The 16,334-nt window shown below is 32.3% G+C and overlaps 3 protein-coding genes across 3 annotated transcripts in view; 2 read left to right on the plus strand and 1 right to left on the minus strand.

Moving 5' to 3' along the window:
• LOC141340262 (bile salt export pump-like) overlaps nucleotides 1–1,913 on the plus strand; it is a 37,410-nt gene extending 35,497 nt beyond the window's left edge. Inside the window, exon 29 of the mRNA XM_073845183.1 lies at nucleotides 821–1,913. Within this exon, the coding sequence (XP_073701284.1) occupies nucleotides 821–1,021 (201 nt within the window). The 3' untranslated portion in view covers nucleotides 1,022–1,913. The remainder of the gene's footprint in view (nucleotides 1–820) is intronic.
• A 2,646-nt stretch (nucleotides 1,914–4,559) lies between these two features.
• spc25 (SPC25 component of NDC80 kinetochore complex) lies at nucleotides 4,560–9,260 on the plus strand. Its single transcript, XM_073846383.1, has 7 exons — nucleotides 4,560–4,633; nucleotides 4,935–5,097; nucleotides 6,573–6,638; nucleotides 6,754–6,900; nucleotides 7,192–7,296; nucleotides 8,335–8,433; nucleotides 8,970–9,260. Exons 2-7 carry the CDS (start codon nucleotides 4,941–4,943, stop codon nucleotides 9,104–9,106), a joined length of 711 nt encoding a protein of 236 aa, XP_073702484.1. The 5' UTR covers nucleotides 4,560–4,633; nucleotides 4,935–4,940; the 3' UTR covers nucleotides 9,107–9,260.
• Nucleotides 9,261–12,096: 2,836 nt separating this feature from the next.
• Nucleotides 12,097–16,334, minus strand: part of LOC141340209 (STE20/SPS1-related proline-alanine-rich protein kinase-like) — a 45,754-nt gene continuing 41,516 nt past the window's right edge. The window contains exons 12-14 of the mRNA XM_073845134.1: nucleotides 15,503–15,743; nucleotides 13,414–13,497; nucleotides 12,097–13,337 (exon numbers count right to left, since the gene is read on the minus strand). Coding sequence (XP_073701235.1) covers nucleotides 13,201–13,337; nucleotides 13,414–13,497; nucleotides 15,503–15,743 — 462 coding nt within the window. The 3' untranslated portion in view covers nucleotides 12,097–13,200. The remainder of the gene's footprint in view (nucleotides 13,338–13,413; nucleotides 13,498–15,502; nucleotides 15,744–16,334) is intronic.

Consider the following 16,334-nt stretch of genomic DNA (forward strand, 5'->3'; position numbering starts at 1 on the left):
AGTAGTTTGATTATATTACCTAAAATTAATCTAAGAGTAACTGTAGGAGGTTAAAAGTAATCTCAAAATAATTGTAAGTGGTTAAATGTCATCTAAAAATATTTTAAAAAGTAGTCAGATTATATTACGTGAATTCAATCTGAGTAATTTTAGGAGGGCAAAGGAATCTAAAAGTAATTTTAAAAAGTAGTTGGATTATATTACCTAAAATTAATCTAAGAGTAATTTTAGGAGGTTAAAAGTAATTTACAAGTAATCGAAGGACATTAAAAGTAATCTAAAAGTAATCGAAGAGTAGTTTGATTATATTACCTAAAATGAATCTAAGAGTAACTGTAGGAATAATTGTAAGTGGTTAAAAGTCATCTTAAAATATTTTAAAAAGTAGTCAGATTATATTACGTAAATTTAATTTTAGGAGGGCAAAGAAATCTAAACGTAATTTTAAAAAGTAGTTGGATTATATTACCTAAAATTAATCTAAGAGCAATTTTAGGAGGTTAAAAGTAATCTAAAAGCCATTTTAGAAGGTTATAGTAATTTAAAAGTAATAGTAATATTAGGTGGTTAAAGGTAAGAGTAATATTAGGTGGTCAAAGGTAATGTAAAAGTAATTGTAGGTTAAAAGTAATCTAAAAGTAATCCAAAAGTAAGATTATATTGCATAAATGTTTAATGTAATAGGTTACATTACTAACTACAATTTTTATGTAATTTGTATTCAAGCATGGAATACAATTTTTAAATCTACTCAGCACTGATTATCTGTATTTTCAAATACTTTTTAATGCACAAACTGTCTTTGATTTTCAATCTTCAGGTTGTTCAGGCTGCGCTGGATGAGGCCCGTCAGGGACGCACATGCATCGTCATTGCTCACAGGCTTTCCACCATTCAGTCTGCTGACACTATCGCTGTGATGTCACAGGGAGTGGTCATCGAGAAAGGGACCCACGAGGAGCTCATGGCCAGGAAAGCAGCATACTACAAACTTGTCACCACAGGGGCCCCTATTAGTTAAAAACTAGATAGCTGGTAGTCCCACCTCAATCTCATGCTATTACTTGAGCAACCATTGGTTTGTCTGGCCAAGTCGGGCTGCTCAAACAGATCACAACTCATTACATTTGGTAATGAAATTAATTAACGATTGTTGAGGTGTTTTTTTATTGATATGTATTTATTGATAAGTATATGTTTATTATGTCCTGACAATATCCTGTATGTTTTCATTGTGCTTAAGTCAGCTCAGGTGTGCTTAGTCAGCCTGGATGACCTTTGTTTTGTTTTCAATAAACTGAATCAAAATGTAATCTATTAAAAATTAGGGCTGGGACACGATTAATCGCAATTAATCGCATCCAAAATAAAAGTTTATGTTAACATACTAAATGTGTGTTTACTGTGTATATTTATTATGTATATATAAATACACACACATACATGTATAGCCTTTAAAAAATACTTATATGTGTGGATAGTTATATTTGTATTTAATTTAGATTATATATAGAATTATAAATATTTTATTTATTTTAATTTAATTTTTATTTTCAGTTTACTTTAATATACATGTTTGTGTGTGTATTTATATATACATAATAAATATACACAGTAAACACACATTTAGTATGTTAACATAAACTTTTATTTTGGATGCGATTAATCGCGATTAATCGTGTCCCAGCCCTATTAAAAATGTGTGACATGCATACATTTGATATCTACTGAAAGGTTGCTGAGATTCGACTTCGCTGAAGATATTTGTCCTTGAACTATGTCAATAGTACAGGACTGATAACATGTTCAAAATCACTGATAGCTTTATGCTCAGTCATTGTTTAGCATAGTGCAATTTCCGGAGGTCATGGCTCACTTATTGTCACTCATGTTACAGATCAACAATTTGTACATATTAAAAACTGTATGTCATTTAAACGTATTTGTGACCCTGGACCACAAAACCAGTCTTAAGTAGCACAGGTATATTTGTAGCAATAGCCAAAAATACATTGTATGAGTCAAAATTATCGATTTTTCTTTTATGCCGAAAATCATTAGGAGATTAAGTAAAGATCATGTGCCATGAAGATATTTTGTAAATTTCCTGCCATAAATATTAAAATTAGTAATATGCATTGCTAAGAACTTCATTTGGACAACTTTTCAAGCGATTTTCTATTTCTAGGACATTTTCATTCTTTTGCACCCTCAGTTTCCAGGTTTTCAAATAGTTGTATCTTAATAAACCATACATTATTGGAAAGCTTTTCGAAAAATTTAGACTTATGGTTTTGTGGTTAAGGATGACATTTGTCTTTAAGTAAAAAAAAAAAAAAGATTATTACCTTTACCTAAATTGTGCTCGGTTAGCTTAGCAAAAAATTATGCTACTATGTTTCTTCTTAGTAGTTTATTTGATTCACAGGCCTAAAGTGGTTGTAAAGGGATTTTTTTTTTTTTTTTTTTCAAAATAAAAGTATTGGAAATATCAACTTAAAATGTTTGATATTACCTTTCTGAAAGAAAACAGCTTTGACCAGCTTATAAAGGTTTGTTGGTCTTGCAAGTTGGTGTTCAGCTGGTTTATGCAGTCAACCGGTTAGTTTCCCAAGCCTGTCCTGCTCAAAACTGCTTAAATCACTCTAAACCTGGCCCACAGATCATTGTGACCAGGCTAGTCTTGAGTTAGCTTTTTTCAACATCAACAGGGTATCTATAAAACAATACATATTAGATTAGACAAAATCTGCTAAATGTTAATTATTTTACCAAAATAAGAGGGATCATACAAAATGCATGTTATTGTTTATTTAGTACTGACCTGAATAAGATATTTCACATAAAAGATGTTTACATATAGTCCACAAGAGAAAATAATAGTTGAATTTATAAAAACTTACCCTGGGCATCCAGCGTAAAACGTGCCAAATTAGGCGGTGCGGATTACTCCGTTGTGGTGACCCCTGATTGAAGGGAGCAAGCCAAGAGAGAAAGAAGACGACCCTGTTTAAAAGTTTACATACGCTTGGTTTTCAATACTGTGTTGTTACCTGAATGATCCACAGCTGTGTTTTTTTGTTCAGTGATAGCTGTTCATGAGTCTCTTGTTTGTCCTGAACAGTTAAACTGCCTGCTGTTCTTCAGAAAAATCCTTCAGGTCCAACAAATTCTTTGGTTTTTCAGTATTTTTGTGTATTTGAACCCTTTCAAACAATGACTGTATGATTTTGAGACCCATCTTTTCACACTAAGGACAACTGAGGGACTCATATGCAACTATTACAAAAGGTTCAAACACTCACTGATGCTTCCTGAAGAAAAAACAATGTATTAAGGGGGGTGAAAATTTAACTTAATTTGTCTTCTGGAAAACATGTAACTATCTGTTGTAGCTCCTGAAGGGCAGTACTAAATGAAAAAATATGATATTTAGGCGAAATTAAGAAAAGTGTTCACATCTCTCCATTCTGTTCAAAAGTTTTCACCCCCAGTGCTTAATGCATTTTTTCCATCTGGAGCATCATAGCATTTGAACCTTCTGTAATAGTTGCATATGAGTCCCTCAGTTGTCCTCAGTGTGAAAAGATGGATCTCAATATCATACACTCATTGTTGGAGAAGGTTCAAATACACAAAATGCTGGAAAACCAAAGAATTTATGGGACATGAAGGATTTTTCTGAAGAACAGCGACCAGTTTAACTAACAAAGGACTCATGAACAACTGTCACTAAAGAAAAAACAGCTGTGGATCATTTGTGGATCATTTGATTTACCTCTGAAAACGTTTTATAGGAAAAAAATATTGGAAGATGTAAGCAAAATCTTAATAGGTAATGTAACCCTTGTTATTAAATTATATATTACTGTGTTTCGACAGGGACAAATTCTTGGAGAGAAGGACTAGAAATGTGTACCTTGGATTTTATACAATTTACATAAATACAGAATTTTAAAAACACATTTGTTTTAAGACGTTTCCAATTCTGACCTTGAACCAGTTCTGTAGAATGGCCTATATATTCATTTATCTTCTATAACCTCATTTGTGTTCAACACACTCCTCTGTCCACCAGAAGGAGGCGTCGTAAACACACGTTGATACTCCATGCCTTCTAGTTTTATGGCAAATTTCACTGCTAGTAATCAACGGAACAAAAAATTAGTGCACAAATGTGTGAAAACAAATGCAAAATAAGCCAAGCATTAAATTATACTTCCTTATACTTCTGAAAAATGTTGTCAAAAAAGACAGAACTGGTCCTAAACACGTATTTTTTTCCTGATGTGAAATAAAACTTTGTTTTGTCAGTTTTGACAGCAGATGGCGCAGCATTAGAAGCACCGCTGCAGGAACAATAACAAACTACTAAACGACCGCACATCAAGAATATAACCAAAAATACTTTGAGAGAAAAAAAAATATAAAATGCATACTTCGGAACCCTAAACAATTTTTTGAATGCAATGAACAGATTGACATTGAGCAAAAGGGAATTTCATGCCGGTATTTTGTAGTTGTGTCGACGCGTTTATCTGACGCTACTTCCGGTGTAACTGCTGACGTTCCGGGCGCGGATTTTTGAAAACAACAAAAATAAATTGGCGTTTATATTCACTCCATAAACCGGGTAAGCGATTTAAATGTTGTTTGCGACTGTTAAAAGAGTTTTTAACCAACATTATCTAGGTTTCAGTACCTAGAATTGGAAAAAAGAGGTTGATATATCACGCTAACAATATGACAGCAACAACTCTATGTTGGTTGTCTGCTAAACTCGATTATGACTGTTATTATATCAACGACATTAATATATGTATTGCTAGGTATTATTATATTGTTGTAGAGTAGATAATGTGTAGTAATTTGAAGTAACCAAACCCTGAGTGTAGTGTAGTAACTGTCATTGTGTTGTTTGTATGATTTTGCAGCTCAGTATGGCATCTATCAGAGACTATAATGCTGTGGAGCAGTTCAACCGCAGATTGGAGGAGATGAGGAGCAAACTGCTGGATCAGGCTTTGGGAGAAGAGCTCAATGACAGGGTGGCACAGCTCTGTCAGGAACACAGGCAGTACATGAAGTCCGTCTTGGGTGAGAGATGCACAATGTTTCATCAGGATTTGATTTAAATGTGCAAGTGTCATTGTTAATATACATTTTAAAAACACTATTTGTCACCCTGGACTGTAAAACCAGTCTGACATAACACAGGTATATTTGTAGCAATTTTTATTATGCCAAAAATCATTAGGATATTAAGTAAAGATCATGTTCCATGAATATTTTGTAAATTTACTACTGTAAATATATCAAAACTAAATTTTGATTAGTAATATGCATGGCTAAGTATTTCATTTGGACAAATTTAAAGGCAGTTTTCTCAATATTAAGATTTTTTTTTCTTTTTTTTGCTATGGAATAAAGTTCTGAATTGTCTGATAATTCTGAAAATTCTGGTGTAAACTCGTAATTGCAAGGAAAAAAGTATGAATTAATAAATAAAAAAAAGATTAAAAAGGGCCAGTTACCTTTGTTTTTTTTTGTTGTTTTTTTTTATCCCCTGTTGGAAACAAGCTTTTCTAGCTTTTTTTGTTTTAATTCAGAATTGCAAGGTTATATTTCACAATTCTTGTTTTCCCAGTGTTTACATCTTGCCTTTTTATTATTATTATTAATTTTTTGCTATGGAAGGACAACTTTCACTTTAAAAGTATAAACTCAGAATTGCGAGAAAATTTTTTAAAAAGACTATTTGGGGGATGAAAAGTAAAGCAGGATGCGTAAAGTTAATGATCTCTCATTACAGTCCTTCTGTATTTAAAAAAAGGCTTGGTTAAATTGTGAGAAAAAAATATAATGTTTTTGTATTTAATTTGAAATGTTTGTAGTTGCTCTGAATTTGTTTTTATTTATATATTTTAAATTGATTGAATTATAGTTCTGAAACAATTAATTTGTACGGACTATTTAAACTGATCCACAGAAATGTAATAGCCAAATATAAAGTGCGTCATAATATTGGAGCTTTATTTCTGCTGCAGGATTTAAAAAATAAATAAATAAAAAGGTACTTGCAATTTCTCAATTCAGATTTTTTTTTTTTTATTGTGAGATATGAACCCAGAATTGCAAGTTATTTTCTCTTGAGTTTACACTGCCATGCAAAAATTTGTAAATCAGTAAGACTTGTGATGTTTCTCAAAGAAGTCTCTTATGCTCATCAAGGCTGCATTTCTTTGTTAAAAAATGCAGAAAAATATTGCAAAATGTTATTACAATATAAAATAGTGGTTTCTATTTTAATATACATTAAAATACAAGTTGTTCCTGTCATTAAAAAAATAGATATAAACTCAGAATTGTGCGGAAAAAAAGTCTGAATTATCATAATTAATTATCTGAATTAGCTCATAAAAAGATCCCAAGTAACTTTATCTTTGTATCCCATGTTGGACACCAGCTTTCATAGCTTCTTATTTTGTATTGCAAGAAAAATGTGTGTGAATATTTCAAGTTGCCCAGGAACGAATGAATTTATGAATCGTTCTTTCTTTATTTCTAACTAGATACTTGTTCTAAGAAATGCAAGGAGGATGAAACCATGTTTGAGATGATACAAACATACAAAGAAGGTAAGAAGTTGATTGGCACACTTATGTAACATTTGTAATAACAGCAATCTAAGATTGTGTGTTGTCTGGCTTTTTCAGTTGAATGACTACCATGATATTTCCTTTTTTACATTAGATTTGAAAGAGAAAACATCTTTACTGAAAGAGAAGAGCGTTGAAAATCTTGAGGTCGTATCGGAGATTGAAGACAAAGAGCATCACAAAGCGCTCCTATTCCAGAGAATTCAGAAGCTCAAGAAGGATCAAGCCAAAAACAGGGAATGTGTGTAGTCTTTTCTGTCCTCTTATGCAGCTTTGTTAATGTGTAATGAACTAAACTTAAAATGAGCTATCTGTTACAGATGAGGGATTTATGAACACTTTGTGAATCATTTACTATAAATAGCTTGAATGAAGTGCTGCATGTCCAGTAAAAAAATAGGATGAGTTCTGTTTATTTATATTTTTTCTTTAATTTTGTAATATGAACCCTTTATTTCACAGACACAATGGTTATTGGTTTATTTTCTATTCAACCTGATGTCACTAATGTTTCTTTTATACATTTTTATAGTGATTCAGTCACAAAATAAAGCCAACAAGGACAGACTGAAGAAGCTGAACAAATGTAAAGACATCTTTCAGAAGCACCTCAGTCTTGAGATCAGAAAAATCCAAGGTAAACTACAACATACAGTATAGCTGAAGTATGAAGTTTTTTCCCCCTTTCGTTGTGCATTAGAATAGAATCTGCGATTTTCTTTCATTTTAACCTTGAAATTAATAAAATGTTAGGATTTTGCAAATGATTTGTCTCTGTTTCTAAGTCAGTATTCAAATGTACAATACCAGTCAAAAGATTTTGAATGATTTTTTTTCCACCCCTCATTTTTTCCGTCTCTTCTGCTCACCAAGCCTGCAATAATTTGATCCAAAGTGCAGAAAAAAACAGTACAATTCTGAAATATTTTTACTATTTAAAATAACTGTTTTCTATTTTAATATATTTTAAAATGTAATTTATTCCTGTGATTTCAAAGCAGAATTTATAGCATCATTACTCCAGTCACATGATCCTTCAGAAATCATTCTAATATTCTGATTTGCTGCTTGATAAATAAAAGTATTAATTTCTATAATTTCTTTCCCAAAAAGTAAACAATAGAATTTTTGATTGGTGTAGTGTATAATGTTACAAAAGCTTTTATTTTAATATTTATCCTGATCTTTGGATATTTCTATTCATCAAAGAATTCTGGAAAAAAAAAAAATTATCCCAAACTGTTTTGAATATTGCTAATAATAATAATAAAAAATATTTCTTGAACGGCAAATCAGAATATTAGAATGATTTCTGAAGGATCTTGTGACACTAGTAATCAGAGCAATGATGCTAAAATATAGATTTGCATCACAGGAATAAATGACATTTTTAAATATATTATAATTAAAAGCAGTTATTTTAAATAAGAAATGTTTTAGAATATTACTGATTTTGCTGTGTTTTGTATAGAGTAAATGCAGGCTTGGTGAAAAGAAGAGATTCTTAAAACACCTTAAAAACTTAATGTTCAAAAAACTTACTCATTTACTTAAATTGTTGTTGCTGATTATGTAAGTTGTTGATTATACAATTTAAAACCAGCATTTTTACTAGTGGTCTCAAGCTTGATATAAGGTTTGCTTGTGTATCATCAATATCTTTGTTTATTTTAAGGTGAGAAACTGCAGTTTGTCTTCAGGAACATCAGTCGTAAAGATCCAGACATGGTCCATACGTTCCTCCTACAACTCGATGCAGAGGGAGTTTACCACAGTAAATACTCATTTTTTGATCTGTTTACTGTCTTGGAATTAAGTACTGTTAAATCACACCTTGGATATCATTCGATTAGACTCACATTGCATGTTTATACTGATTAAAATGAATATTAATTTTATTATTTAATGATAATGCTTAATGAATCATTGCTTAAAACTACAATCTTAAACTTGAATCATTTTGAAGCATCTCATTCTCACCAAGGCTGCATTTATTTGATTAAATTACAGTAGTATTTAAAAATTAATACAATTTAAACAATCTGTTTTCTATTGGAATATATTTTAAAATTACTTTTATTCCTGTAATGCAGAGCTGTATTTTCAGCATCATTACTCCAGTCTTCAGTGTCACATGATCCTTTAGAAATCATCAGAATGATTAGAAATCATGATCAATTTAATGCATCTTTGCTAAGTAAAACTATTGATGTCTTTAAAAAAACTTACTGACCCCAAACTTTTAAACAATATGATATGATGACTGACAGAACTAATGTACTGAATAACATGATCTTATTTTCCCCTCAGTCATGTCCTGTGACCCTCCACTGGAGAAAATGGCACATCTAGAGCGCAGACTGCAGGAGACCAACAACTTTTCTGCCTTCCTCGCTAACGTCCGGAAAGAGTTTGTGGCACTTCATGGTGGCGCAAAGACAGCCTGACTGACAAACAAAAGCTGATTTTTCATTTCAGATGCATTTGAAATGGTCAGAGACCCAGACACCTTATTTATAGACATGATTAGCACATGTATTCAGCTTTTATTTACCTTAACTATCTGCAATTACTTAATAAAGAAAAAGTTTCATTGTTTGATTTTTTTGTACATTCATTGATTTGTAATTAAACAAACAATTTTATTAAGTCATAAAATAAACAAAAAACTATGCATTATCTAATTTTTCCACAATAAAGTTATAATAATGGATTTAATTTATTGATTTCATGAAAAAACAGAAGACGTAAAATTTCCAGACATGGGACTTTTCAAAATACATTTATGCTCTGCTTTAGAGTCATTTATGCTGTATGTCGCAAAGAAATTACTTTTTTTTTTTTTTTTTGAGGAAAGCATTCCATGATTTTTCTCCATACAGTGGATGTCAATGGGTCCAAATTGTAGTTTCAATGCAGCTTCAAAGGGCCCAGCCAAGGAATAAGTGTCTTATCTAGAGATACGATTGTTCATTTTCTAATAAAGATGAAAATGTATATACTTTTTTAGCCACAAATGCATGTCTTGCACTAGCTCTGGGATACATATGCATATCCATGGAAAAGGTAGGGTAGGTTTTATCTTATTTTGTAAAGGACGTTTGACTTCTTTGCACATTTGCTTTGTAGACACTGGGTCGATACTTCCACATCTGTGGTTAAAAATATATAACTTTGTATTTTTTTAGAAAATGACCAAAGGTTTTGCTAGACCCTTATTCATCGGCTGGGATCGTGTAGAGCCGTTTAAAGCTGCATTGAAACTGCAGTTTTTACCTTAAACCAGTTGGCTCCCATTGAACTCCACTATATGGAGAAAAATCCTGGAATGTTTTCCTCAAAAACCTTAATTTCTTTTCGACTGAAGAAAGACATGAGCATATTGGATGACACTGAATGGTGAGTAAATTATCAGCAGTTTTTTTATTCTGGAAGTGAACTAATCCTTTAATACATGAGCTGTGAGTGAATTGTTCTGTAGAGTCAGTTGAAATGATTCATTTGAATGATTCTTTTTCTAATAGTCACATGAAGTGTGTTTAACCCCTGTAGGAGGAGTGAATCGTGATTTAGAGGCCTAGAAGTCAGTGACCTTTTTCATCACATGTTCTTTTGAAGCTAAGCTTCAGATGAGTTCATCTCAGTCAAAACTTTCTTTAATTTTAACCTTGAAATTAATAAAATGTTAGGATTTTGAAAATGATTTGTCTCTATTTCTAAGTCAGTATTCAAATGTACAATACCAGTCAAAAGATTTTGAATGATTTTTTCTTTGTCTCTTCTGCTCACCAAGTCTGCAGTTATTTGATCCAAAGTACAGAAAAAAACAGTACAATTCTGAAATATTTTTACTATTTAAAATAACTGTTTTCTATTTTAATATATTTTAAAATGTAATTTATTCCTGTGATTTCAAAGCAGAATTTATAGCATCATTACTCCAGTCACATGATCCTTCAGAAATCATTCTAATATTCTGATTTGCTGCTTGATAAATAAAAGTATTAATTTCTATAATTTCTTTCCCAAAAAGTAAACAATAGAATTTTTGATTGGTGTAGTGTATAATGTTACAAAAGCTTTTATTTTAATATTTATCCTGATCTTTGGATATTTCTATTCATCAAAGAATTCTGGAAAAAAAAAAAATTATCCCAAACTGTTTTGAATATTGCTAATAATAATAAAAAATATTTCTTGAACGGCAAATCAGACTATTAGAATGATTTCTGAAGGATCTTGTGACACTAGTAATCAGAGCAATGATGCTAAAATATAGATTTGCATCACAGGAATAAATGACATTTTAAAATATATTATAATTAAAAGCAGTTATTTTAAATAAGAAATGTTTTAGAATATTACTGATTTTGCTGTGTTTTGTATAGAGTAAATGCAGGCTTGGTGAACAGAAGAGACTTCTTAAAACACCTTAAAAACTTAATGTTCAAAAAACTTACTCATTTACTTAAATTGTTGTTGCTGATTATGTAAGTTGTTGATTATACAATTTAAAACCAGCATTTTTACTAGTGGTCTCAAGCTTGATATAAGGTTTGCTTGTGTATCATCAATATCTTTGTTTATTTTAAGGTGAGAAGCTGCAGTTTGTCTTCAGGAACATCAGTCGTAAAGATCCAGACATGGTCCATACGTTCCTCCTACAACTCGATGCAGAGGGCGTTTACCACAGTAAATACTCATTTTTTGATCTGTTTACTGTCTTGGAATTAAGTACTGTTAAATCACACCTTGGATATCATTCGATTAGACTCACATTGCATGTTTATACTGATTAAAATGAATATTAATTTTATTATTTAATGATAATGCTTAATGAATCATTGCTTAAAACTAAAACTACAATCTTAAACTTGGATCTTTTTGAAGCATCTCATTCTCACCAAGGCTGCATTTATTTGATTAAATTACAGTAGTATTTAAAAATTAATACAATTTAAACAATCTGTTTTCTATTGGAATATATTTTAAAATTACTTTTATTCCTGTAATGCAGAGCTGTATTTTCAGCATCATTACTCCAGTCTTCAGTGTCACATGATCCTTTAGAAATCATCAGAATGATTAGAAATCATGATCAATTTAATGCATCTTTGCTAAGTAAAACTATTGATGTCTTTAAAAAAACTTACTGACCCCAAACTTTTAAACAATATGATATGATGACTGACAGAACTAATGTACTGAATAACATGATCTTATTTTCCCCTCAGTCATGTCCTGTGACCCTCCACTGGAGAAAATGGCACATCTAGAGCGCAGACTGCAGGAGACCAACAACTTTTCTGCCTTCCTCGCTAACGTCCGGAAAGAGTTTGTGGCACTTCATGGTGGCGCAAAGACAGCCTGACTGACAAACAAAAGCTGATTTTTCATTTCAGATGCATTTGAAATGGTCAGAGACCCAGACACCATATTTATAGACATGATTAGCACATGTATTCAGCTTTTATTTACCTTAACTATCTGCAATTACTTAATAAAGAAAAAGTTTCATTGTTTGATTTTTTTGTACATTCATTGATTTGTCATTAAACAAACATTTATAAAAAAAAGTCATAAAATAAACAAAAAACATTTGCATTGCATTATCTAATTTTTCCACAATAAAGTTATAATAGTGGATTTAATTTATTGTTTTCATGAAAAAACAGAAGACGTAAAATTTCCAGACATGGGACTTTTCAAAACACATTTATGCTCTGCTTTAGAGTCATTTATGCTGTATGTCGCAAAGAAATTACTTTTTTTTTTTTTTTTTTTTTTTTTGAGGAAAGCATTCCATGATTTTTCTCCATACAGTGGATGTCAATGGGTCCAAATTGTAGTTTCAATGCAGCTTCAAAGGGCCCAGCCAAGGAATAAGTGTCTTATCTAGAGATACGATTGTTCATTTTCTAATAAAGATGAAAATGTATATACTTTTTTAGCCACAAATGCATGTCTTGCACTAGCTCTGGGATGCATATGCATATCCATGGAAAAGGTAGGGTAGGTTTTATCTTATTTTGTAAAGGACGTTTGACTTCTTTGCACATTTGCTTTGTAGACACTGGGTCGATACTTCCACATCTGTGGTTAAAAATATATAACTTTGTATTTTTTTAGAAAATGACCAAAGGTTTTGCTAGACCCTTATTCATCGGCTGGGATCGTTTAAAGCTGCATTGAAACTGCAGTTTGGACCTTAAACCAGTTGGCTCCCATTAAACTCCACTATATGGAGAAAAATCCTGGAATGTTTTCCTCAAAAACTCTTTTCGACTGAAGAAAGACATGAGCATATTGGATGACACTGAATGGTGAGTAAATTATCAGGATTTTTTTATTCTGGAAGTGAACTAATCCTTTAATACATGAGCTGTGAGTGAATTGTTCTGTGGAGTCAGTTGAAATGATTCATTTGAATGATTCTTTTTCTAATAGTCACATGAAGTGTGTTTAACCCCTGTAGGAGGAGTGAATCGTGATTTAGAGGCCTAGAAGTCAGTGACCTTTTTCATCACATGTTCTTTTGAAGCTAAGCTTCAGATGAGTTCATCTCAGTCAAAACAGGCAGCTCTTCCACATACGTGGACGGGAAATATCCTGTCTGTCCGCTCAGCTCGCCGAACCACCAGCCGGTGTCGTCCTTCTGAAAGATATCCAGTACGTCTCCTGGCAGATTGAAGAGGGAGAGTCAACAGAAAGCAGGTGCTGCAGGATGATGTATTAAGATGAACTAGCATATTACCTTCATTAATGTTTAACTCATCTTCTCTGTCTGACGTAAAGCTGTATAAAGCCTTGCATCTGCCGATTGAGCAGAATTCTGAACCTGTTTAGGGAATTTAACACAAAAATGAAATCAGAAGTTTGTGTGTTAACAAAATAAAGGTACACATGCTTTGCTTACTGTTTATCTTTAAACGGAGTTCATACAAGATGCTTAAAGTACTTTAATTTGACTTTTAGAAATTGCCTTCAAATTTGGAAAACCCTTGAAAATAGCAATATTCAATATTCCTGAAGAGTTACTTAAAACGTGCTTGAATTATTGTAAGACAACCCTGCTGAAAAAAACAATAGAGATCATTATAGAATTTGTAATGGTTTAATGGTTATAATGGGAATTGTATTGTTTTTAATGGAAACTGTACTGGTCTCCTTTCTATTGGTGGCTTGTTAAAACCACTAAATATTAATGGAATATGTCCCAAAACACACTACAGGAAACCATATTTTAATGGTTTAAAGTTAATGGTTTGTAATGGAAACCATTAGAATTGGTGGTTTCTATTGTTTTTTTCAGCAGGGAATGCATTTAAATAAGTGTTTAATTTTGTCAATAAGCACATATCTTTTTACTCAGTTCAAAAACACTAGCAAAACCCATATCAAATTAAAAGAGCCATTCATTTTTGAATTTCAACATCACTTGTATCGATTTTAAAAAGCATGTAGTAATGGGTGAAACAAGTTTTTGAAAATCCGAATCAGTCGCAAAATGATTTACTGTTTCGAAGCGCTCCCACCACTCTTTTACTTTAGATCGGATCTTCATAGCGCGAATTTTGAATCATTTGATTCAGATAGGGACTTCGGTGTGGGTTCACAAATCTTTTGATTTAGATCAGATCTTTGTAGTACGGATCGCAAATCATTATTCAGATCGGGACTTCAGAGCATGGATCGCCATTCATCTGATTCGGATCAAAACTTCGGAGAGGGTTTGCAATTCTTTTGCTTTAGATCGGATCTTTGTAGTGTGGATTGCGAATGATTTGTTTCAGAACGGAAGTTCAGAGCAGGTTCGCGAATCTTGCTTTAGATCGGAACTTCGTAGCACAGATTGTGAGTCATTATTCAGATCGGGACTTCAGAGCATGGATCACACCATTTGATTCAGAACGGGACTTCGGTGTGGGTTTGCGAATCTTTTGCTTTAGATCGGATCTTTGTAGTGCAGATTGCAAATCATTTGTTTCAGATCGGAACTTTGGAGAGGGTTCACAAATCTTTTGCTTTAGATCGGATCTTTGTAGCGTGGATTGCGAATCATTTGATTTAGATCGGAACTTCAGTGCGGGTTCACAAATCTTTTGCTTTAGATCGGATCTTCGTAGCGCGAATCATGAATCGTGAATCTTTTGATTCAAATTGGGACTATGGTGCAGGTTTGCAAATCATTTGATTTAGATCGGAACTTCGGAGAGGGTTTGCAAATTTTTTGCTTTAGATTGGATCTTCGTAGCGCGAATCATGAATCATGAATCTTTTAATTCAAATTGGGACTTTGGTGCAGGTTCGCAAATCATTTGATTTAGATCGGAACTTCGGAGAGGGTTTGCAAATTTTTTGCTTTAGATTGAATCTTCGTAGCACGTAGCAGGCGAATCATTTGATTCAGATCGGGACTTCGGTGCAGGTTTCATATTAGGATTTTGGAACGATTTCACAAATCTTTTTTTTTTTCAGATTTACAGTAGTTTTTTTAACACAGTATATAACATCAAACCATTAGGGCAGTACAGTTTTAAAAACATAACAGAAAAAAGAAAGTAAGTATACACAAATACAAATCCCTTAAGAAAGTTAACCGTGGTTTTACTATAGTAAAAATGAAGTAGACTTTGTAATTCTTTAGTAGTAATACTTTGCATGTTCTTCACTTTATTTCTGCCAATTTTATTAGTATATTTTTATTTATCTGTTTCTCTTTTTTTAGAATTTGAAATAGAAGACATAATTGAGATCTCTGATTAAAGTCCTTGAAAATTAAAAAAAAAAAAAGTAGTTCTTGAAAAGTCATGGGATTTTCATTTTACAGTATCTGTACGAACCCTGTTTATCTTCTTCAGACTCAGACACGCTTCCGTTAACCGGGCCGCTCTGTTGTTCTTCTGTGTTGTTTTGTGTGACATTGGTCGTCTCAGTTGAGGGCTCTTCGCTTGTCGTGTTAGGGCTTTTGTTGGTCACCATGCTTTTATTGATCATGGAGCTCCTCATGGACTGACGTGATCTGAACGGAGTCTTTTTGATCCTCACCGGTCGAGAAAGCTGCACCACACTGTGCTCACAGTCCTGGAGCAAAACCAGAGAGAGAGTTTGAAAACTCATGCAACATATAGATGGGCTTTTTGTCTGAGTTGGGCTTATTAAAATTGCAATACAAGTCTCTCTCCACCCTGCAGCCTCAGGGAGATATATTATAGTCGAAAAAGTGTAGGCCGTTTAAAAGCAAAAGCATAAACAAAACATTATTCTAAAGTAGTGATGACCTAGTTTATCAGTTAACTCTTTTCCTGTCTTGGATTCATTGAGAGTTATATGTTTAATAGAGGTTTATATTATGGGATTAACCAAATCAGCGGGGGATGAGAATAATTTAAGGGAGTTTTTTGACGATGAATTATTATTATTATTAAGAAATGTATTACCAGTCCCTCTGTAGTACCTACACAAACTGCTCAGTTTTTGTTCAACGTCTGTTTGTATTAAATCGTGAAGTGTAAACTTAAAATGCTTTATAATAATAATGATACTAAAATAGAAATACAAAAAAGTCACTCCTAAAAGCTCTGAAAATGCATGATAATAATAATTTAACTAAAGTAAAATTAAATGAATGACTCCAAAAGTTTGCACTTAAAATGCATGCTGATAATATTATCA

Source organism: Garra rufa, chromosome 8 (genome assembly GCF_049309525.1).
Source record: "Garra rufa chromosome 8, GarRuf1.0, whole genome shotgun sequence".
NCBI classification, from domain to species: domain Eukaryota; kingdom Metazoa; phylum Chordata; class Actinopteri; order Cypriniformes; family Cyprinidae; genus Garra; species Garra rufa.

Bases quoted from the DNA above. Each gene is read 5' to 3' on its own strand.
- spc25 (XM_073846383.1), top strand. From the start codon at position 4,941: ATGGCATCTATCAGAGACTATAATGCTGTGGAGCAGTTCAACCGCAGA. The intron at 5,098-6,572 runs GTGAGAGATGCA...ATTTCTAACTAG, and splicing joins GTACATGAAGTCCGTCTTGG to ATACTTGTTCTAAGAAATGC. The intron at 8,434-8,969 runs GTAAATACTCAT...TTTTCCCCTCAG, and splicing joins TGCAGAGGGAGTTTACCACA to TCATGTCCTGTGACCCTCCA.